Source organism: Cnephaeus nilssonii, assembly GCF_951640355.1.
Source record: "Cnephaeus nilssonii genome assembly, chromosome: X".
Lineage (NCBI taxonomy): Eukaryota > Metazoa > Chordata > Mammalia > Chiroptera > Vespertilionidae > Cnephaeus > Cnephaeus nilssonii.
In genome coordinates this window covers 9647877-9673341 of record NC_137071.1, presented here as the reverse complement: position 1 = coordinate 9673341, position 25465 = coordinate 9647877, and the positions used below count along the sequence as shown (strand labels likewise).

The 25465-nt window shown below is 34.6% G+C and overlaps 1 protein-coding gene across 4 annotated transcripts in view; it reads right to left on the bottom strand.

Annotated features, from left to right (window-relative positions):
* The window catches only part of CNKSR2 (connector enhancer of kinase suppressor of Ras 2), a gene marked incomplete at its 3' end in the record, with an annotated part of 244478 nt that overhangs the window by 182270 nt on the left and 36743 nt on the right, over nt 1-25465 (bottom strand). For all 4 annotated transcript variants that reach the window (XM_079765478.1, XM_079765479.1, XM_079765480.1 and 1 more), the window contains exons 2-3: nt 16700-16863; nt 7376-7578 (exon numbers count right to left, since the gene is read on the bottom strand). In XM_079765478.1, the coding sequence (XP_079621604.1) occupies nt 7376-7578; nt 16700-16863 (367 nt within the window). The remainder of the gene's footprint in view (nt 1-7375; nt 7579-16699; nt 16864-25465) is intronic.

Below are 25465 nucleotides of genomic sequence, written 5' to 3'. Positions count from 1 at the left end.
TCTCATATCTGTTACAAGTATTTTTCCCAGTTTGGCATCTGTCTTATATATTGTCATGTTTTTAAATTTCATGTAGTCAAAAGTCAAACAGTAAATTTATTTTAATTTTAATCCACATTTTAAGTATTTAATAAGTCTTTCTACATCTAGATATAATTTTGTCTACATTTTCTGTAGTTTCTTATCGATTTATGTTTTCCACTTAAATAAATGATATACCTAAAATGATTTTAGTAAGCTGTCAATGTTCTATCATTATTTATTTTCCAAAAACTTAACTAAGAGCCACAGTACCATTTAATAAATTATGCTTTTTTCCCAGTGGTTTTAACATATTGTTTTCTAAATGATTCCATATACCACAGTCTATTATGGGCTCTCTTCCACTAATCTGTTTACTCCTATTCCAAAACTCAGTGTGTGTGTGTGTGTGTGTGTGTGTGTGTGTGTGTGTGTGTGTGTGTATTTCTGAAACAGGAGACATTATCAATTCAAATGAAGTTAATTATAAAAATATGTTATTAATCTATGATTTTAGTTCAAAAATTAGCCTATTTAGTTATAAGTAGGACCAGCTTTAAAAATTCTATCTTGATGGAAGTTTTCTAAACCTGAATTGTAGAGATGATTGCATGGATATATCCAAATTTACTAAACCTCATTAAGTTGTACACTTAAAAAAAACAAGTGAATGTTATAGAATGCAAATTAGGCCCCTATAAAACTATTTTAAAAAATGCAAAATATAAGCATTTCTAGGAAAAATCATTAATAAAAATGCTACCTAAAGACCTTTATATATATATATATTTTATTGATTTTTTACAGAGAGGGATAGAGAGCTAGAAACATCGATGAGAATCATTGATCAGCTGCCTCTTGCACACTCCCTACTGGGGATGTGCCCGCAACCAAGGTACATGCCCTTGACCGGAATCGAACCTGGGACCTTTCAGTCCGCAGGCCGATGCTCTATCCACTGAGCCAAACCGGTTTCGGCAAGACCTTTTATTTTTGCTGCATTGAAGCATAAAAACTATCATTTTTATTAAGAATTCAAAGATGCTTCTGGCATCATTAAAAAGTTTGGATTGGTAGGTTTGAAAATGTCAGTCTGCTAATAAAACCTAAAAACTTCATTCAAGAGTGATAAGATGAATTACAGCATGAATTTTCCCATAAATACTTGAGACTCTCACTTGTTCTTCAAAATATACCAAAAGAAAAATCCATTGATGACTGAATGCCTGTAGCAAACTAATTCTAAAGCATGTTTTTACCCATTTCCTGACCACTCATTTTCAAATAGAACATGATTCTCGATCATGATTAAATGTTAAGAAAACTGGGAGGGTGGGCGATGTAAACATATAATAAGGAAAACACTAATTTTATTTTGTAATGAATTCCTCTAAAGTTTTCATTTTAAAGACAAATCATTTACAACCATACCAAGAACCATTCTTAGGTGTGGTGATTTTGCCTATATTCATACATTAAAAAAGCTGACAGACTGGGTTCCAATCTCTGTGAGTTACCAAAGATGACTATTCAATCATTACTTCATGATCATCTATGAAATAAATAAATGGACCTTTATAGAATAACTGAGCATAATCAACTCAAAAACAAAACAAAATAACGAGAGGAATTTGTTCTAAACTCTAAAGAAAACCCAAGATAGAGCTCAGACTGCTTACAAAAAGAACACAGTGACTTTAAAGGCAAGGAAATAAAATTCCTGGCAAGAAAGCTTTTTGATGCCAGAAAGTTTTTAATATGATAAAATCCTTGACTTATCAATAAATGGCTGTTATGGATAATAGGATGTTTATACGTCTTTATAGTGCAAAGGTTTATGGTCCTACAAGAAATTATTTTTCGTATGCTTTAAAACAAAAGCATTGCATTTATGAAAAGGTTATTAATGTTAAGAAATCCTAAACAAACTACAAGCTAATAAGGAAAGCTAAAATGTTGAAGTTAAAAGAATATCTGGAAGACCTTACTATTTCCCAGCACTGCTGCTCCTGACGGGCTGTCCATGAACAGTGGCAGTACTACATCACTGCTCATATTTGGAAAAAGAGGTGCCCAGTAAGAGCAGTGAGCACATGAGAAGAAATAAGACCCAACAACAATGAGCTGCAATATCTAAGAAGGTATTAGTTCAACCATTTTCTTAGATAAGGTAAAAGATTTCACAGAAATCTTGTTTTCCTTTAGCACCTATTAAAAAAGAAACAACAGGCCCCAAATGGAGTCACTTGTGCTAAGTTTCATTTGGACAACCAATACTTAATGGCAGTTTCAGCCTCTCCCAGCAGTGAATTTTAAACCAATCAGCCTGGATTTTTTCTGATCAGCACTAGTGAGGTGACCTTCCAGATAAGACCTCTGAAGTCCCTGCCGCTATGGCAAGGTAACCTTGTCTGAAATAATCTTTTTGTTTGTAACTCCCCTCCCCTTCTGGCTATAAAAGCCTTCCATTTTGTACAACTCCTCTGAGCTCCTTTCTGCTTGCTAGATGGGATGCTGCCCAATTCACAAACTGTTCAATAAAGCCAATTAAATCTTCAAATTTATTTAGTTGAATTTTGTTTTTTTAACACACCCTAACTCTTATGCCTTAAACACTTTAAAGATTTTCAGTGATATAAAAACATATCTCATGGATCCCTTCAAAATAGAATGGGCTTGAAAGAAATTTCATAATCAATATGAATTAGGATTTATGCTAAAAATAAGAGAAAAAAATCTGTCACAATAAATAGCAAAATAAACTTCTATAAATAATATTTTTGAATACTTTTAGTGATGTTACTGTACACCATGATACATGCAGTGATCTGTAAACCTCCAAGTATAGACTGATTTGGCAAAGCCATATAAAATGGCAAGAAAGATAAGGTGTGAATAACAGCAGAATGTAGGTTAAAAATACACAAGTAAACTATGCATTGAAAATGAATAGTAAAGCTACCACCTGTGATTCAACTCTGAGGCTTTTCCTCTGGGAAAGTCTATTTCATTCAAGTCAATATTTAAAATGTGAGAAAAACTTTTTGTTAGACTTAGATTTTATTTTTGTTAAGAAATGTAAGGAGCTTGTTTTTGAAAATAAATCTTATTTGAATGGAAGTTCCACTGGAATTGGATTTTTCATGAATTGTAAATATTTTCCCCTAGCATTCCACCTCTTAAGCCTTAAACCAGGCGTCCTCAAACTACGGTCCGTGGGCCACATGCGGGTGTTTTTGCCGTTTTGTTTTTTTACTTCAAAATAAGATATGTGCAGTGTGCATAGGAATTTGTTCATAGTTTTTTTTAAACTATAGTCCGGCCCTCCAACGGTCTGAGGGACAGTGAACTGGCCCCCTGTTTAAAAAGTTTGAGGACCTCTGCCTTAAACATTCAAGTTTTTCAATATCAAAAGATATCTCATTGATGCCTTCAAAGTAGAATGAGAAATAAACTTTCAATAAATAAAATTCTGTATAGCAATTTGAATTATGAAGGACAAAAATAGAAAAATGGTATTCTTTAGAATTTGAAGAGAAATACTAAAGTGCAAATAAATGCGTATATATGCTTCATTCCTAAGGATCACTTCCTCAAAATCCTTAAGAATTAGTCAGCTTCCAAAAGGGGATGTAGCATGACAAAGGAAAATGATAAAGAAGAAATAAGAAGGGCTTTGGTATCAGATAAAAATAGATTCAAATTATAATTTTCATACTAGGTGAATGACTTTAGGAAAATTACTTAATGTCTCATATATATAATGGGGATAATAATACCTACTTTGTGAGACTTCAGTGAGTTGATATATGTCAAGTATCTAGTTCAGTCTCCAGAGTTAAAGATTTTTGCTTATTTTTTTTCCCTCTCTCCCCCTTCAAGTGACATCAAATAAAAATTGCAATTAAATCCAATCATATTGCTGTGCATGCAAGTTCTCCCCAAAATGTAACAAAAAAATTAATGCCAAAAATTTATTGCTTAGAAAAATTAAGCCACTTGTTTTACAACAAAATAACCATATTTAAACTGGCAGAATTATATCATATTATAAACCAAAGGAATAAACTAAGGTTAAAGACCAAATGCTTAGCAATATTTGATTGCAGTGGCCATTTTAAACTCTTCAAAGTAAAGCAAATCTATACTGACAAATCAAAATATTAAGAACTTTTGATCAACATTATTTCTATGGAACTTTTATAATGAACTATGTAAGTTCTAAGTTATTCAAAATCAAACAAAAATAAAACAAGACATATTCTTAACCTTATATAAAGAAAACATAAATATAGATTAGCTCTGTTCTAGCATTTAAAGCAAACAAAAATATTAAGTAAATTTATTTAGAGAAGAGTTAGGGACTTAAATCATGATTCTATAAGTCACTAATAAGTTTTGTTAGTGTTTATCCTTTGAGATCACATAAATGGAAATAAATTATATATATATTCCTCATGTGGCTTTTGTGAACAAGGCCCATGAGTTATAGAATATTAGAGCTTAGAAGAGACCTTCAAATTCTATAGGTCTTATATCCTTATTCTAAAAAGAAAATAAAAACAGGGGTTAAGTTTAAGATTACCCAAGGCTTGAGGCAGAGCTGAATCTCAACTCTATCAGTCACCTGCTCTTTAAACTACCGCAGGATGTATTTCAGTAGGGATTCATAATAATGGTCTTGGAGAACACTGCTCTTTTGGCTTTTCTAACATTGATTACTGTGTTTTGTTTCCTTTGTAATTCGTAGAGCACAATGACACAAGAGGGCACATGTGGAGTGTTGTCTTGCTTGTTTGCTACCTAAAAATATTTTTTTTTCTTTGAAAGGAATAAAAATATAAGTTAAATACAAACACACTAACAATAGCTAATAAAAGACTGGCACAGTTGAAGATACAATCCTATTACATTGAAATTGATTTGGGGACCTTCTGAAATGTATACTGGCCAAGGAGCAGTGAAGATATTCATACAATCCATGGCAAGAGGAGGAAGCAAATTCAAGCTTCCAAAACAGAATTAGCACTCATCATATGTCTTCTCTTTTCCATCACCACTAAAGTATTAAGAATCTATGCAAAGGGATGTTAATATGATACTAAACTATTCTGAATAACAAAGCATTTCCCAGAAACATTTCTTCAAAGAGGAGTTATCACTTACCTTTAACTCATAACCAATTCATGTAAAAACACTACACTGGTGCTGGTAAGGTCACATATATCCTGATTCTAATCTACAACACATTTTCAGTCCTTAACCTACTTAATCTCACAGCAGCATTTGACTCTACTGACCACTGCCTTTTGCTCCTACATCTCTTTACTCCCACCTTAAATATTCTCCCCTTGCACAGAAAAGGTAATTATGTGAGGTGATGAACATTTTAATGAACCTTAATGTGGTAATCATTTTGCAATACCAATGTGTATCAAATCATCACATTGTACACCTTAAACTTGCACAGTGTCATGTTAATTTTACCTAAATGAAGTTGAAAAAATAAAGCAACACCAAAATCTCAATAGAAAGACAACAAACTCTTTACTGCCTTTGCTTCCATGAAACCACTCTCAACTAATTCTCTCCTTCCTCTTCAGTTATGTCTTATTATTTTTTTTCCATAGCTAAACTTCTAATCATTCTTCAGTTGTTGTGGTCCACAGAGCTCATTCCTCATCCAAGTTCTCTTCAGTCACTCAAATGTATTTCTTTAGTACCCACTACAGGTTAGAAACTCTTCTAGATAATTGAGATATCACTGAACAAAAGAGCTGAAAATCCCTGCTGTCTTCAGGCACACTAGTCATATAAAGACTAGTCAGACAAAACATTAAGAATACTACATGAAAAAGGGAGACATATGTACTACTCTTTGTAATACTTTAAACAATAAAATAAAATTAAAAAATACTACCTGAGTAAATTATGTAGTGTGTTAGAAGGGTTTATGTGTTATGGAAAATAAATAGAGCAGAGAATTCTGTAATTCTCCTTACACCACCATATTAATATATCTATGACTTTGATGATCCCCAAATTTCTATCAACCATATATCTTTTATGAACAGCAATACTCTAAAAGACCTTATCACTTGAATATTCTCCAGCCATCACAATTTATAATGCCTGACACTCAACATTTGTCTTCCACCATAAGCTGTTCCTCCTCTTTTGATAATGGCACTACCATCCGTTGGTTCAGCCAAGTCAGATACCCTTAATTTAATATATCTCCTTTTTCCTTAGTTTCTAGATCTTACTTGTCACCAAGTCTTATTTACATGCATAAATATCTCCAACATTCTTCCATCTTCACTGTTCCTTCTTTAATTAATTAAAAGTATCAATAAAGAGCAGTGGAGAGGATCAATTCTGTAGTCAGATACCTGGACTGAATCCTGGCTCCAATGCTTAATTGTCATTTGGTTTTGAACTTAACTTCTGTAAGTGCTAGTTTTCCTATCTATAAAAAAAGACAACCATCCTATTGTTACTGTATTAAATGAGTGTGGCTGGAGGTATTAATATCAGAACCACTGACAGTAGCAGCAGCATGATTAGTTTCTTTTTTTTTTACATTTTTTTATTGAGGTATTATATGTGTATATATCTTACCATTGCCCCACCCCCTAGCATGATTAGTTTCTAAAATAGCTTCTTAACTGGTTTCACTTCTTCTAGCCTTAATCTTCTCTAAACTTTCTCAACACTAAAATTTACAAATCAGAACACAACAATGACTCTAAATAGGCCCCCACTGGCTGCAGCATTAAGTCCAAATGCCTTAGCATGGCAAATAATTTCTTTCTTTTTTTTCCCTTCTCGTCTTTCCTTTTAAAAACTTAAACTGTTAAAAACATCATCATTATAGGCAAGTCAGCCTGGAACTAAACTTTTCTGTGAAAGATCTTCAAAATATAAACTTCAGTTTTATTTTTTCAATTTATAAAAAAGTCTCAGTAGAAGTTTTAAAGTTATCACAAGGTTGCCCCCCCCCCCCGTATGTATTTCATTTTTATGGTCAAAATGTTAAATTACATTTGATTTCATTGATCACCGTGGTATGATATAACACAAACTAAGCATTTTGAGAAATTTTGCAGCAATGGAAGCCAAATAGATGATTCTAAGTAATTTCCTTCAGGTTTTTGTCACATTGCCTCTTCCTATGAAACAAACATAAAACACTACTGTCTAACTTCATAGATTGCTATGTGTGTGCTTGCATATATTTTTGTATGTGTGTGTCTCTCCCTGTCCAATCCTTTCACAAGAAAACATGAAATAACATCATATTCAAACTGGTGTTCAAAGAAAATTACTTCTGAAACATTTGGAAGATTTTTACCTGTCCAGCCAGGCAAGCAGGCTCTTGGCTGCTCCAATCAGATCCACAACTGAAGTCAGAAAGTCATTTGGCAATTTTCGGCTGGTTCTCCCATCATAATGGCCACTCCTTCTCCTCCCTGTTATAAAATTCTGTAGATTTTTGGCAGATGCATTCAACTTGTGAGAAAGGGTTTTTAGATTTTCTGTTTCCAAGCCATAATTCTGAATTATAAAAGAAAGAGAACAAATATACTTAAAGTCAATATTTTATTCATTCATTAAAATATTTACTGAGCACTTTACTACATACAAGTCATGGAACTAGTCTTAAAAGTAACAAATGAGCCTGGCCTGTATTGCTCAATGCCGTGGTCGGCAAACTGCAGCTCGCGAGCCACATGCGGCTCTTTGGCTGCTTGAGTGTGGCTCTTCCACAAAATACCACGGCCTGGGCAAGTCTATTTTGAAGAAGTGGCGTTAGAAGAAGTTTAAGTTTAAAAAATTTGGCTCTCAAAAGAAATTTCAATCGTTGTACTGTTGATATTTGGCTCTGTTGACTAATGAGTTTGCCTACCACTAGCTCAGTGGTTGAGCACTGACATATGAACCAAGAGGTCCCTGGTTCGATTCCTGGTCAGGGCAATGCTCGAGTTGCGGGTTGCGGGCTTGATCCCCAGTAGAGGGTATGCAGGAGGCAGCTGATCAATGATTCTTTCTCATCATTGATGTTTCTATCTCTCCCTCTTCCTTCATCTCTCTGAAATCAATAAAAAATTTTTTTTAAGTTACAAATGGGTAAGCTAGGATTCCTGGTCTAGTGGATCCAGTCAAGTGAGGATTTGGGGAAATGTCAGATAAATTACAATAAAATGTGTACTAGTAAAGTACTAATATGAGCATGGATAGATGAGGGCATTATATCTTGGAACTATTCCACTCAAGACAGAAAAAGATTATAAGGAACCAGAAGTGTTTTTTAAACCCAAAGATAAGTTTATTTGCTTGTGAAATTCATTATTGTCAACAATTATTTTTGAGTATCTATTCTAATAGCATGTGTATATTGTGATTGTAGGTGCTAGGAAAAATTCTGCCCTCAAAGTGAGCAATGTAAGCACAACCCAACAATAAAAAGAAGCAAGAAATAGATCACAGAATATCTTTTTTTCTGTGTCCTCTCCAAAATGTTTCAAATAAGAAGTTTCTTTTATAATATGGTACCAGGAAAAACTCTGCTTCCTCAGGGGAACCAATACACTTTCTCCTTTTCATAATACAAATTATTAAATTAAACTTATATTTACTTTTATCATGGTTACATTAGCTCACAGTCAAATGTGAAACACATCTAAGGCAATCATAGTGACTTTTTGGTAAGTGTATTCGTTTTCGTTTCTTTGGTCTCACTTTTCAATTTCTAGTAATGTTTATTATTTTACCGTAAATATTTTATCTACAAATTAATGCAGAAAGTGATTACAAGAAATAATGCAAACAAGCTTTTCTACAGTATTCATTAGAAAAATATTATAGGATCCCCTCAAATAAACTTTAGGGGAAGATTTTAGTTACAATTAAATTTTAAAGCAGCTAATTGCGAGTTGTAAAACATCTCTAAGAAAGGCTGGCTAACTCGATCAAAGGATGACGATGATTGAACTACTCAGCAAAACATACATTACTGTCCCGTGTAGAATTAAAAGTATTATCACTTTACAGAAATTATGAAACCCGAAGATTTCTTTGTTTGCTTAAAGAGCTCAGAGCTTAGAGTAGACAGAGTTCAGAATGGAACAAGTCATCAGGATGCCTGGTGACAACAAATGATACAAAATGGAAGATAAAATACTAAGGGAGTAAAAAAGGGAAGCAAATGGTACATGAGTTTAGCTATATTATTAAGTCAACAACCACTAGAAGTACCTATTATTATTAAGTTAACAAGCACTGGAAGTACCTTTTCTATATGAGATTTAGGTTTATTTTTTCCATAGTAATTTAAGAAAAGTAAATTTAGAGGAGATAGAAGGAGGGGCTGGAGACGGTTTGGATGCATAAACATTAAATACTCCATTATGTTAAGTATGCTAACACTAAAGATTTAATAGTGATAAAAGTCTGATTGCTCTTTGCTGAGAATTTACATTTTTACAAAAAGAACATCTTTTTGGAGCCAAGGATTTTTTTAAATTATAGAATATTAAATTTTCACTGCTTAATTTAAATAGCAATATTTTCTCTCTCAAGTTAAAAGGTTTGGCTTGCACAAATAAAACAACATTCTATTCAAATTCTATTGCACCTGAGCATGGATTATCTGTGAAACCTTTGAAAGATTTAATGCAGATTGTCACTATATTAAGAAGGAAATCTTTGTATAAGTTTATAAAAGGTACTCTCTAATGACTAGATAGAACAATTTGAAGTTATATTAACTAAATGTAAATATTTCTGAAGTCCTTAAAACATTTTCACATGTTTTCCTGTGTTAAAGCATTTTCCCTGAAGTATAACAATGTTTGCATTTTTGCACACTAATGATTTCAATGAGGAACTTTTTATTTATAAACAAATTATAACTTTTTTTAGAGAAGCTCAAATTATAATAGTTTATTAGAGAGGAATTGATTAGATTCAAATCAATCAACCTGGTAATGGTTTAACTCTGTAGCCATTAGCTTCCATAAAAATTAATTTAAATTATATCTATCTACATAAGCATCTCAATAATAAAAATCTGAAGGCAAAGCAAAAGTACTTTGAAAACTTCTACATTTAAGACAGTATTAGTTTTATTTTTAGTACAATTCAAGAATTAGGGAGTAGAAAAGTCCTCTGGAAAAAACTTGGAAAGATATCCTGAGAAGGCCTCCAAACTTGGAAACCTACTGAAAAAAATATCCTACATGGAGAAAAGGTGAAAATGAGGAGGATAGAAGAATGTAGAGGCAAGAGATAAAAGATCAGTAAAAAACTGAGAGGGAAATACTTAACTGATCCTAGTTAACAAATATAAGTAGTTAAACTAATAATTCAAAATCATTTTTTCAATTCTAGAAGAGTTATAAAAATAGGTTAGAATCTTATTGTGGTACTATATTAAGAAAAGGATGGATTAACTGACCACTCAAGTTAATTTTTGTCGTCACAATTCTCAATTCTAAGTAGCTCAAAATCAATTACTGTCAACACAAATATCTTCCTGCTATTTCTTTCATGAAAGGGAATAGTTGTTGTGACTCACTAAGTTACCAGTAAATTACACTCCCTTGCCTGTCATGTAAACAAGCATCAGGTAAATAAAGCAATTCTTTGCTTTTGGCCACAGGTATGTACTACCTCAACCTTATAAAAATACAAGTTTATTCATTACAGACTGGCTTTTCACTGGATACGCATGGAAAAACTAGGCATTACTATTGGTATAGAAAAGACTACATACAAAAAGTTTGAACATAAAATGTATTCAGCTATTTTCTTTTCCTATGTTACCTATTTGTTCATATACTTGGCCAATAAGATGTCTGCCAGGAATCTTTTGTGACTCTGGACTGATTCAACATAGCCTGTCTAGTCTTAAGGAATTTAATAAGTTCATACTGCTCTTTTCTTTCAATTATATGCATGCAAAACCACAGGAAAGAAAGGAATAATGGAACACACAACATTTTAGTGGCAAAGTCTCACTAAACACACAACTAAAAAGATTCAATACTGGCACCACATATTTTACAATGTCAATGCTATTTTATTCAGAGCTCCTCATTTGAATGTAGCATGTAACAGGTGTTTAGGTTTCATAATACTTTGCTTTAAAAATGAGTGAGTCCTAAATAGATTGCTTTAATGAAGTTTTTTAGAAATTATTTTGAGATGAATGAACCAAGCAATTATGTTGCAAAGAAACAGACATCAAAAATTTCCTGCAAAATGCCTACCTATTATAAGAAAAGTACACAAAGAATGAAATATAAACTATTTTTATCCTGTCATAAATGATTTACTATACTTCCAAATAAAAGGTGTATTGTCAGAATATAAATTAAGGGCTATGCATTAAACTATATATAGTTTATTTATGCTTTACTATTAAGCATATTAAATAAAAGCATAACAGCTTGAAAGAGTTCATACACCTCCAAATCATGAATAGCTTAATTCTTTCTAGAATAAGATGGTACAAACAATATAGTTGGTGCTTAATAAATACACTGAGTGGCCAGATTATTATGATCTCTGAACGCATAATAATCTGGCCACTCAGTGTGTATCCTATATAATAAAAGGCTAATATGCAAATTGTCCCCTCGATCAGGAGTTCGACCAGCAGGCAGGCCGGCCAACCACCCATGTCCCCTCCCCCTGGCCAGGCTGGCCAGACCCCACCCATGCACGAATTCATGCACCGGGCCTCCAATATATATATACACACACTGAGTGGCCGGATTATTATGTGTTCAGAGATCATAATAATCTGGCCACTCAGTGTATATACTGCATGGGTTCATAAAAATTAGCTGCCAAACATTTATTCCCATCAGGAATAACTTTAAGACAAGGCAGATGAAAATATTCCAAAGCTTAAAAGAAGCAAAGAAATTTGTTAATTACTCTGTGTCTTCTTATACTAGAACAGATACTTCAGTCAGAGGTTGTGTAAGTAAGAAAAAAAATCCTTGGCTCCAAGGATTCTCTGGAGAAAGGCAGAGAATCTTATCCAGTAAGATAACATTAATTTAATATCCTCTATGTGCTAAGTACTGGACAGAAAGCATATTGGAGGAACAAAAATCTAAGCAAAGAATTATCATGTGGTACAAAGTATAAATTGCCTTTCTTTCCATCACTTCCCACTGTGCACCAGCAAAATAAAAATTCTCATTTCTCTATGAACACTCCATAGTCTTTCACAATTGTTTTTACATATGATATTTCTTCTGCTTAGGTAAATTTCCCCAACTTTTTTGTCTGGTGAACATCTTCTCATCCTAAAAGTCTCAATGCAAACCCCACCTACACTTCCTGGATCCCGTAGTAGAGTTCATCATTTCCTTCTGCACTCCCCTGGGATTGTCTTTAAATTTATATCTTTCAATGACTATCGTCTTTACTAGATGGCATACATCTTAAGAGCACAGATTATGCCTTCTTCATCATTGTATTCCCCACTGTAGCACTGTTTGAACATGAATATATAGGTGTTGAAAGAAGAAATAAGTACATTTGATGTAAGAAAAAGCACAAAAGCCAGTAGAATCATTAGTTTCAAAGAGACAAGACAGTTTCTCATTCACAATAGCAGAATTTCTGGTCTAGTCACCTCAGCTTGTTGATGTGGGATCTCACCTTCTGATTTTATAATGGCATGTAGAAATAAATCAGAATTCATTGCTCAGTAATTTGCTTTATATTCACTGGAAAACATCTGTTGCATAAACTGGAAGATATCTGCACTTCTAACTTGCTGATATATAACCATTAAGCAGTGAAAAGGAAGTTTAATATTTGACCTCTCTGGGGATTGTGAGCAATTTATTGCTGGATAAACACAAAGAATGAGTTTACTCTTTTGTGTGGGTTTTTTTTTTCTGTGTTAACTTCCAGAACAGGTCAACCACATAATGAAGTTTTCCCAAGAAAATGATGTAATACTATGGTGCTTAAACCCACAACTGCAGAGGGATTAAAACTTAGAATTTGAAGGGATTTACCATAGCTCCAGAGCTCAAACATCAAAATGGTCTGGACATCTGTCTCTGATGTCATCCTTTTAAATAAGTTAAGGTCAGCAGAGCTTGTTCGGGAGCCAAACTCCAAAGCCTAAAGGTCTAGACTCTCTGTAGGTAACACTGCAATCATCAATCTTCCTTCTTTAAACTGGCAGTGTAGGAGCCTAGCACTCGAGGGGCTCATCTATATGAAGCTCTACTTATAAGACATACATATACCCTGGACTTCAAACTCTGACACACCCAACTGCTGCTATGATAGAAGATGTGGCAAATAGGGGACTGCTGGATTAGATGCTCATTTCCAAAACACTCTATTGCACCTTCATGGCCACTCTGACTCAGATTTGGAGACCAGCATGCAAAAGCACTGTGGACCCTTACCTTACCCCAAGGACTCGTTTATTTCATACATAATTTTTGTGATCTGATTCATACTAGGGATAGAGTGTACATGTGTGTTCTGGTCTGAATTTATTTATCTTATCTCAGGAATAGGGAAATAAGAAGATTGCCAAACTATTCTGTAAAAAAATGTATCAAGACTCTTTCATCGATACTTTCAAAAATATTTATTCAGCACCCACTCTTGCCTGGCATTTGTGCTACATGCTAGCTGTTCAATAAACAGTCACTTTCCCCACATAGCTTACAGTCTAATGAAGAAACAGATAGTAAAATGATAAACACACATATACATCTATAATTAACAGATGACATGATGGTTAAGAAATAGAATAACATTGGAGGGTTAATTTTAGATCAGACATGGGTGGAGGAGTGATCAGGAAATATCTCTTTGAGGAGATGACAATTAAGGTAAGACTGAAATATATAAGTGGGAGTTGCTATTCAATGAATATGGTTTCAGACTCTACTCTTTAGAAACTGCTTTCAGTCTGCTCTTTCCCCCCGCCCCCTTGCTTATCCAATTCGCTTTTTGGTGAAATTTGATAACATTATTGATATTCTTTAATGAAAATAGGATTCCCTATTGCTTTTGTGACAACTCTTTTGTGGTTGTTTTCATGCTTCTCTGACCACTCCATAAGCCTCCTCTGCAATTTCTTCTTCTTCCTACTCAGCCAGAGTGCTGAGTGTGGAGCTGTGTCCTTTGTTTTATATTTTCTAGAGGCCCTCCCCTCTATCTATGGATTCTATCCCTATATTCTTGAGACTCCAAATTTTGTATATTCAGTTACTTTTCAACTTCAAACCCATATGTTCATCTCTGATGAGTATCTCTTTCTTGATAACCCAGAGATGCCTCAAATTCAACAAATTCAAAACTTGATTTATAGTCCCACCTAAAACTGTTCTTGCTGCCATTGCCTATGTCCATTACTACAAAATCATTGACTCTATCTCTGCAGCTAGAAAAGATGGAATCTTTCTCAACTCCTTCCTTAATCTTACCCCTCATAGTCACCAGCTCTTTTCTATTCCTGTTGCATATCCATCCTTGGTTCAAGCCCTAATTATAGCCTGAGTAGATTATTTTAAACATTACCTAATTATTCTCCCCATCTTTAGTTTATGCCCACTCTATTCCATCATTTTCATTACTATCAGTTACATTTTAAATACAATTATTTGATTATTCTTGCATGGTTCTCCAATGCGCACATTAACAAGTACAAATCTCTTACCATGATGTTATGGTTTACTGTCTGGCCCTATCTTTTCCCCCCTCACTTAATTTTTTTAAATTAAATATTTATTGTTAAAAGTATTACATATGTCCCCCTCCACTGACCCATTTTAGCCAGCCCCCACCTCTCCAAGATCTTCATTCTATTGTCTGTGTTATGCATATATGCATACAAGTTCTTTGGTTGATATCTTCCCACCCACCCACCCTCCCCCACCTTCCCTCTGAGATTCTGCAGTCTGCTCTATGCTTCTATGTCTCTGGATCTATTTTGTTCATCGGTTTATTTTGTTCATAATGGCCCTATATTTTCATGCCTATTTCCTCTACTGTTTCCCCACCTATTTTTTTTTGTCATCCCAAATAGCTTACCATTTTTCAAACACACCAGGCAAGCTCTTTATTCTGTGTGCATGTGTATATGTTATCTACCTGAAATACCATTCCCTCTGTTCCTCCATCTACCAAACACATGCTCATTCATACTCTATGATGTTTCTTAAATATTATCTCTTTAACAATATAAACCCATCTATTTTAGGCAAGCTAGTTATTTTCACTTCTGTGCCCCCATAATATTTAGCATATACTTCATTTTAGTAATTATACTATAGTAATGTGATTGATTATTTGTATGTCACTCTCTAGGCTTTTCAAGAGAGCAGAAACTAGATCTTACATCTGACACACACACTGTTGAGTGTATTAACTGATTTTTAAATTATCTTTAATTATCCACTCATTCCTTATTAAACATCATCATCTTAATAATACTTATTATTTACTGAATGCCTACTGTGTGTTAGGTGCTGAATTAGGCACTATACAAACACTGTCTCATTTGCTTTTTACAACAGCATCAAAAGGTAGTTGTTATTATCTCTGTTTTAAATAAAATAACTAAGGCTATGGTGAAATTATTTCCTCATAAATGTCAATAATTTATGTAGCCAAATTTCAATCCCAGAATATTATAAGACATGTTCTTTTTCATTGTAGTTCTACCCCCTCACAAATATGTGGAAAATGTAAAACCAATCAGGTTATTGTCATCTTATCTAACATGGAAAAAAAATCTATGTTCCTCTCAGAATATCTAATGTACTAACAGAATCTTGCAGGATTATTTTGACATTGCTTTATCTTCTCTAATTACATACAAAATTACATTCTCTTTTAACATAAAAATTACATTCTCTTTTAACATACAAAAAGTAACAATATAAAGTACAATATTCCATTTTCATGGATGCACACATCAAGAACATGTAAATACGTCGATTGAAGAATAATTTTTCTAAAATAGGATTAATTAATATTTGTGATCCTAAATCAAAACTTTTAGAAGTGAATGGATTTTATAACTGATTATATACAATTGAATACCCTAAATGCTATGAAAACTCCTTTGGTGAGCTTTAACTTAATTTTTTCACGTAGCTGAACATAATGTCACTAGCTGAGTTGTAACTCTCCTTTTTGTTAATTGTGGAACTTTAAATTTTTTAGTTATTGATTTTAAAGAGAAAGCATGCAAGGAGAGAGATGGAGGGAGAAAGGGAGGGAGGAAGGGAAGGGAAAGAGAGATCCATTTATTGTTTCACTTATTTATGCATTCATTGGTAGATTCTTGTATGTGTCCTAACTAGAGATCGAACCTGCAACCTTTGCATATTGGGACAATGCTCTAACCAGCTGAGCTACTGGACCAAGGCTAAACCTCTTTAATTTGCAATTTGGCACCGTATAATATACCAAATTTAATGAAGGAGGAAAATACCACATCCAGTTGTTTGAACCTTAGGGGACTTTTTCTACTAGTATTTAAATTAGTTTTAAAAACAGAAGGAAAGAAGGAAGGAAACAAAAAAAAAAAAAAAAGAAAAAGAAAAAAAAAAGAAGTTTAAAAGGAAAGAAAACGACAAAAAGTAAAGTTTCCCTTCCCACCAGTTTATGTCCTTACCAGTGCACACAGAAGGTCAACTGCTTCCAAGATCAGCTCCTGATGGCCAATGCGGCTGACCCCCAGGTCTTCTAGCTCCTGATGTGTAATGCGCAGCAGCTGGTCCCCACTGATCTTCTCCCTCTCAAAGTTCTTAATATACTGTTGCAAACAGTCATCAAGACCTGCAAAAGAAAAAGATGGTAGACCAGAATAAAAAAATCAGTTGAACCAAACAAATAGGAAAATAAAACAAGCATTAAGCCCTCCCAAGCCACAATTCCAGTCTATTTGAACTCTTGACTAGTTCAGTCATCTACCTTTTCTCAATCTATATATGTGCTGAGTGGGAAGAAATCACTTCATCATACTCCTAATGGTTAAATTCTTATTTGGATGTTCAAATCAGCAATTATGGAATTCTTTACCTCTCTTCTCAGCAGTTCTCTTTGTTGGCTATTTAATAAAGTGTGCTAACAGGCAGGCTCCCCTATTTCCAAAGTTATCTGCATCCCATTCCTCCTTCCTTCTTTAATCCCACTGCAGAGGAGAGATATCTTTCTTCCTATACAAGGCTGATTGATCTCCCTGTGCTCTGAAATTCCATCTACTGCCACCTTAACACTACTTCAACAATTAAAAAAATTAAATGCTCTTTTTATTTTAACTCTTTCCTATTCATTGACTCTTTCTTTGTTCAAACTGCTGGCATCTTAAAAAACAAAATAAAACAAAAATAACAACTTTCTTTGAGTTCCTTGATCTCAAGTTCTCCAGTAGTCTGTTATTCCCATCAGAATTAAACCCCTTACCATTATTTACTCAACTGCTATGCACTTCTTAATCCACTGGCATTTGGATTTTACACAAATCCGAGAGCTGAAATCCACAGTGGATACATTTTTAAAGATTATTTAGGGCACTTCTTAAGTGTTTGGCTAGGCTATACAATAGGTTAGCTTCAATAACCTATAAAATGTCTTCATATAAATGGTGAACTAGCCTAAGCATATTACGTCTCTCCAGATTTTAAAATAAGGAGCACCAAGAAAATTAGGCAATTCACAAAAACGAAAAGGTCTTGATTATATCAAGTAGAGAGATGAGAGACCATAACAGGCTACAATCCAGCTGGAATTACTACAAAGCAGAAATTATAACCAAGTAGAGAAATCAGAGATGAGGTTAGAACAAATGTGCAAAGGGAAGTCAAGTCCCATAACATTAAGTAGCCACTGAGACAGGAAAAACTTAGTCCTAAAAGCCAACTGGTTCTGATAGGGTCTAGTACCAAGGCAACACATGTAGTTACTATATTATCAAGCTTTCTCAATGTAACCTGAGTTATCCCTGCAGTCTGACTATACTATCTTCTCTTTCTTTCATTTTCCAATAGTCTGTGTTCATTGCTCTCTTCAAGTTCTCTTGCCTCTTCGTCCATTCCTTCTCAGTCCTCTTTCAGGATACTTTCTCCAACTGTCCTAACATACTGTTGCTCTCCTTTCCAGAGACCCCATTCTGGCCTCCTTACTTCTCACTCTTTACATTCTAACTGAACAATCTCATCCCTGCCTATGTCTTCAACTACCAACTAAGAGCCTGTACTTCCATTTCAGACCTTGCTGCATTCATTGTCTCAATGAACGGCAGCACCATCTATCCCAGTATAAAATCCAAATATATGGGAGCCATCTTAGATTTATCTACCTTCCTTATATCCCTGCATCCAACCAATCTCCATGTCCTAAATTGTTCTTCTGAAATATATTTTACATTTGTACTTTCCTCTGATTCTCTAGTGCCATCTTCCTAAATCAAGCCATGAATTTTTCTCATCTGGATTAAAGTAGTTTTATGGTTTTACTGCTGCTAGTTATGATACCCTCTAATTTATCTTTCCTAACATAAAAATTCTGATGTCATTCACTATTTCAAAAATTTTCAATGTTATCTTGTATTTATGACAAAATAAAATCTCAACTCCTTTATATACTGGTCATAGTTCTTCCTGATCTAGACCTTGACTTCCTGTACAGACTCATTCCAGAACCCTCCTCACTTCTGAATCTCCAACTTCACAGACCTCCATTACAACAATGCCCATATTATATTATAACTCCTTGTTCCCATGTCTGTGTGCTCAATAAATAGCCTGGAAATTGCTTGAAGCTGGACACTGTCTTCTGAATTTGGAGAATCTGGGACTTAGCACAGTGGCTGACACAGACTGGTGCTTAATAAGTGTAAACTGATTATGCTATATAACCTGGTCAGAACCATAAAGGAACATTTTACATAGAAGCTAAATCTAAAAGTAGTGTGGACAAAATATTTGGTATATGGCATTTTGAGGCATTAACGTCTTGATACATTGCAGAATAATATGATTGAATGTTATTATTTTGAGTTGATTTTTCTTATGATTTCTCTATGGAAAGCAATGATAAAGGATGGCCTACAGTTCCAATGCTAAGCATCATTAAGTTTAGCAAACAAGTCAGTTACAAGTGGCAGGATAGAAATAAGGAAGAGAGGCTTGTCCTAGATCTCATTAACTGTTACCTAATTTAGTTATTGAGGTATATTACTCCATAATATAGGATGTATCTTGGCTCCTGTATAAAAAAATGTAAAATATATGGTAAACATACAGCTGGGGTATTATAATAAAATTATAATAATGTCACTTTATGTCAATATATGTAGTTATGAATTATAAAGTGCTTTTATATAGCTTTCTCACCTGAATTATAAATAATCAAAGACCTTATAATATTTGAGAGTTGCTGTTTTGACTGAAAGGTCAAAACCAACACCTCAAACTTAGGTATAGAGAAAATATGGTACAGAAAGAGTCATCTATATAAACCCCACAAAATGAATACATAATAAAATAGGATTAAATCTCATAACTCTAAGATCTATGCAGCATAGACACATAATAGCTAAAACACCTATCACTCACTAATACACTATTTTATTTAAAGTAGAGCTATCCCATTTTAAGAATAAGATATTCTTTAGTGATCATATGACTAGTCTTCAACACTGTAACAGATAAAATAAGAACAAATATATACCAGATTTTAAAAATGTTATTACCTACTCCATTTTCCTAAGATTTTTAAGCTTTAATGTTTAATGAATTATTCCCTTAGGTTCCACGAAATTTTATCCTCTTTTGTTGATATGTTCTACATAACTCTAAGTTAAATTTATAACACCCAATTACAAATTTCCACCTACTGTTCTTAAGAAAACATATAGAAAGTGAATTTTGATCCATAAACCTCACAAATTTACTGTATGTCCACGAAAGATGCAAATTGACTGTATGTCCACGAAGCCCACCGGCCAATCAGGAGTGAGTATGAAAATTAACCTGACAAAGATCATGAGTTAATTTGCATACACAGGCGCCGAGCGGCCTGGGTCCCGGGAACATCCTCTGGACTTGTGTACTTGTCAATTGAAACATTAAATAAACTATATACTACTTTATCTAAGACCATGCCTTAAGAGAGTTGAACAGAAGGCTGGAAATCATTACTACAACCTGTCAGTCTTTTTCAGTAAATTATACTGCTTTTCACCATCTGCAAAGAAGAGGAATGAACAAAAAAATCATAGATCTAGAAAGAGGGTCCAAAAATGAAACATTTTAAAAATGGTGACATTAGAGATATCCTAAGGATGCACAAATTTTCAGTATATCAATGATATTAAAGAAGAATGGTGAAACATAATAAATAAATCCAATATAAGGTGGAAGTAGAAATGGAGTTATTATAACCTACTGTTAAAAATCTTAAAAACCCACTTTAAAGTGGGTGTTAGAGGATGTCTACTGATACTCCAGGAAATTTTACTTTTACATCATTTTCTACATAACACATGAGCTTATCTAAAAATACAATACTCTGATGCTTATAGCAAAAAATAAAAATGTAAATTCATTGGTTAGAGTTCAGTTGCCACTCACTATTTATGGTGAAGAACAAAGATCTACACTAATAAAAGAGAAAGATGCAAATTGACTGTATGTCCACAAAGCCCACCGGCCAATCAGGAGTGAGTATGCAAATTAACCTGACAAAGATCATGAGTTAATTTGCATACACAGGCACCGAGCGGCCTGGGTCCCGGGAACATCCTCTGGACCCAGGCCATTCCTAGCCTGTAGGCCTGCGGGTAGGCACTGAGCGGCCGGGGTCCCAGAACGCCCCTGGCCACTCCGAGCCTACAGGCGCAGGAGCTGAGTGGCTGGGGGTGGTGTTCCTGTCCTGTGGCCGCTTGCGCATGCACTGGGGCCAAGCGGCTGGGTCCATGCCCCCAGCCCGGCAGACACAATGCGGGGATTCAGGCCTTGGGGGCATGCCACTGGCAGCCACAGACACGTCCTTAGCCCAGTGGACATAACGCAGGGTGTCCTCTGCATATGAGCTGCAGAGGAAACACCTTTTCTTTTTTTTAAAAAAAAAATATATTTTATTGATTTTTTACAGAGAAGAGGGGAGAGGGATAAACAGTCAGAAACATCAATGAGAGAGAAACATCGATCAGCTACCTCCTGCACACTCCCCACTGGGGATGTGCCCCCAACCAAGGTACATGCCCTTAATAGGAATCAAACCTGGGACCCTTCAGTCTGTAAGCCAACACTCCATCCACTGAGCTAAACCAGTTCGAGCGTAAACACCTTTTCTGACCGCTCACTGGCTAAGATCCCTGTACGCCGCCACTTGCAGTGTTCTTGGTAACTTGGGTAATAAGAACCCAAGAAGGTGATCTAGGGTTTTTCCACCACACTCCTGGAGGAAAAAAAACCAAGGTCCGCTGCTGGAGGGGCTAAGAAATGTCATATCCTGCCCTAGCCGGTTTGGCTCAGTGGATAGAGCCTCAGCCTGCTGACCGCAGGGTCCGGGTTTGATTCTGGTCAAGGGCATGTACCTAGGTTGCAGGCTCCTCCTGGCCAGGGCCCAGGTCAGGGCTCATGCAGGAGGTAACCAATCAAAGTGTCACTCTCACATTGATGTTTCTCTCTGTCTCTCCCTCTCTCTTCCACACTCTCTAAAAATCAATGGAAACATATCCTCAGGTGAGAATTAAAAAAAAGAAAGAAAGAAATGTCATATCCTATGAAAGACACATCTTGAAAATGCCTAAAGAAAGTTGTCATTTTTTCATGGTGAAGGGACTGGAGTCCATGTTGATGAAAACACCTTGGTGGCTGCAGTGACTGGCAGTGGCTGTAGCAGCAGGGTGATGGGGCTGGCGCCTTCCCCTAATCAGCCTGGTCGCCTCCCGCAGAGGGAGGCCAGACTGCAGCTTTAGGCCCGCTCTCCTCTGGGGAGCGGGCCTAAGCCATCAGTAGGACATCCCTTGAGGGCTCCCAGTCTGTGAGAGGGGGCAGGCTGGGCTGAGGGACCCCCCGTCCCCCAGTACATGAATTTCGTGCACCAGGCCCCTAATCAACATATGAAGATTTGTGAGGACCTGCATCCCTTCTATAAGATAAGGTTAGAAAATTAAAACAAACATGCATCAATCCAATATCCTGAAAATTTCAAGGCAAAAGATCTTACTTTTAAGTTAGTTTTCAGTCCTCTCTTTTTGTGGACACTGCTTTTTGTCCAGATCATCAATGACCAATAACACCATATTCAACTGCCTCATTTCCAATTTCATTCTCCCTAAGAAACTTATTCCTCTATTTCTACCACTCTTTTTCCAGTCTTAGAACCATCTTGGAGGACTCCCCAGTTTAATATCTTATCTTGTCAGTTAGTGAGAAACATAATTTCTTCATTCAAAATAGCTCTTGCTTTGTCCTTTCATTTTGGATCTCACTGTCATCACCTTATTCAGGCTGTAGAGTCTGCCCTGATGTCTAGTTGCTCCCCCTGGCATTAGTCTGCCATCTATCACTGTCACATCTCCAAAAACACTCTTTGATCAAGCCACTCCTCGATTCAAAAACTTCAATGACTCCTCCTACCACAAGGTTAAATTTCAGAGATCTTAAATTTTTAATTTATAAGGCTTTTTTGAGGGGAGGGGAGTTCTGGATGTCTGTGTCAGGTAGCATTCAGGTATTAACTGTGACATCTACTATAGATAATAAAAGTATTTTCTATAATATAAACAGCCAGAAACTCATACATATAACCATGCTTTTCTCCTATATATAGGATAGTATATAATCATAAATAATCTAGCAAAAGACAATTCATATTTAAGATCTGTGGTAGTTCCTAAAGCATCTGAAAATGATAAAATTATATTACATTGCATTTCAACAAGTGAATTTTACTGAATTCTAATTATCGGGAAACTGGCCAACCTATGTAAATGTACAGGCTACTTAACAGATACCCAGAATATTTAATAAATCTAATTCCTGAAGTATTCTAGAAAAATGAGACTATGTAGTTTAAATTTTCCTTAACAACTGTCTTATAGTTCTGGAAAAATACAGCCATACAAATTCTTGACTTCATTCAGAGAAGAGCTAGCCATCACTCTTACTTAATAAAAGTGAATTGACTCTTTGTTCTGCTTTTTACTATACTTAGTTTTACATTTTGTTCAACCAAAAAAATAAGAAAACGTTTTATTCAAAACCACCTATGTCACAATTCAAAATTCCAACAAAAATAAGCAATATCTGCTTTAACAAGTGAGAAATAATGTGAAAAATAACAAACTTTGGGGCATCCATACCATAGAATACTATTCAGCAATAAAAAGGAACTATTGATACACACAACAACTTGGATAGATCTCAAGGGTATTATGCTAAGAGAAAATGGCCAATGTGGAAGAGGTTATACGAAATGATTCCATTTATATTACATTCTGAAAAAGGTAAAATGATAGCAGCGGAAAACAGATCATTAGTTGCCAGGGATTGGGAATATGAAGAGACAGTGACTATAAAGCAGCAGGAAAGAGATTTTCTTTTTTAAGGGGGATGATGAAATTATTTTGTATCCTGATTGTGGTTTTGGTTACATAAATCTATACATGTGTTGAAACTCCTACAACTGATAACACCCGAAAAATCTATTTTATTCTGTTAATTTAAAAATAAAATTGAAAAAAATTACAAGTGAATTATGAATTATATAACATTTTGAAAATACTATTAAACTGAAAATTTAGTGGAAAAATTTCCTTCTGACATCATTTTATCATAGTGTTTGTCATAAAAGACCCAGGCCAGGGAAGAATGTTTCCAGCATTCCATTCAGCAACTATTTATTAAGCACCTACTAAGTTTGAGGCAGTGTGAATTTAACTACCTTTGAAAAGACTCCTTCACCCTGCTGATTGGCAAAGCTCAGAGGCTATAAACAGAATTTCTGTCTGAGAAAGTGTATATGACATAGAGTGTACAGACTGGTGCACGCAGTAGGAAACCAATCACTGTGCCCTGTGGTCTCCAAAAGACATTCTGGAAGGCCAAGCCCTGCTATACTTATCATCACCATTTCTACTCTTCTCCTCAGATCTATTTTTTTCTCTAACAACTTAACCTTGTCTTTAAGACAGAGACTAAAACAAAACAAAACACAATAACCTTGATTAGTGGTGATAATGTCAATTGTTCCAGTTTGCAAAACAATTCAGCCTTCCTACAGTCTGTTTCTGGTTCTTCATTTTAAACCAGAGTAAATTTTATCTGGATAAAAACTCCCCTTTCCTATTAAATCACCAAAAGAAAACCAAACTAAGGAAGTAAACTATATCAGCACTGAAATTAGGAGACAGTGCTACATAGCAGATGACATTCAATGTTAAAAACTAAAAAAGGTACTAGAGAAAACTGGGTTCTGTATCACACCAAAGACAGAAACAGTAAAGAAAAAGATAGATAGGTCTGACTAGATAAAAATTAAGTTTTTAGTATGACATACCGCATCAGAATATTCACAAAAAGTACTTACACTATATCGAGTGATATACTGTATCAAGGCTGACTAAGGGCAAAGTAACCCATAGGCACACTATCAAATTGCTTAAAACTACTCAATTTTAAAGTACTGATATATGGTAATATGAGATAACAACCTTTCAAATGCAGTGGCACATTACACAAAACAACGTTTTAATGGTTTCATAATTTTGTAATTTTTAAAGGTATGTAGAACATGGTAAAACAGCTGGACTAATGGTTTTTCTCAGTGATTCAGGACAGCTTCACAAGCAAATTTTTAAATATTCTTTTAGTAAAGATAAAATAATCTCTAAATATTATATAAAATTATTCTGCACATCCATATTTTAATTTTTAAAACAAAGTCTAAAATTGTTTTAATAACATGTTTAATAAACAAAGACTGTCTACTATTATCATGGAGCTTGATGCTATTATATACTTAAGAATTCATACACAACATTTTTTAAATCTCATACTTTCTTACAAAAATTAATGTTCAGTTGCAGAGTTTTCAATAAAACTGAAACTGTTTTCTTTTTGCAAGTCTTCACAGTCCTTATTAAGGATATTTTATTAACAGAAAAACAACTTTAATATGAATCATATGTAGACCACATATGAGCAATTAGTTTATGTATTTAATTTTACTACTTAATATATAATCATTTTTGCTTATTTGTTTAAGGAAGCTTAAGAACATCTAAGCTTTTCATCTTGTATTCTGTCATTCAAGGACCTCCAACTTCAGACCCTAACCTATCTTTCTACCATTCTCTCTCATATATTCATAAATTTTAACCTGAAGCCAACTTGAACAATTCAACTCTTTACTTAATATGATTCCC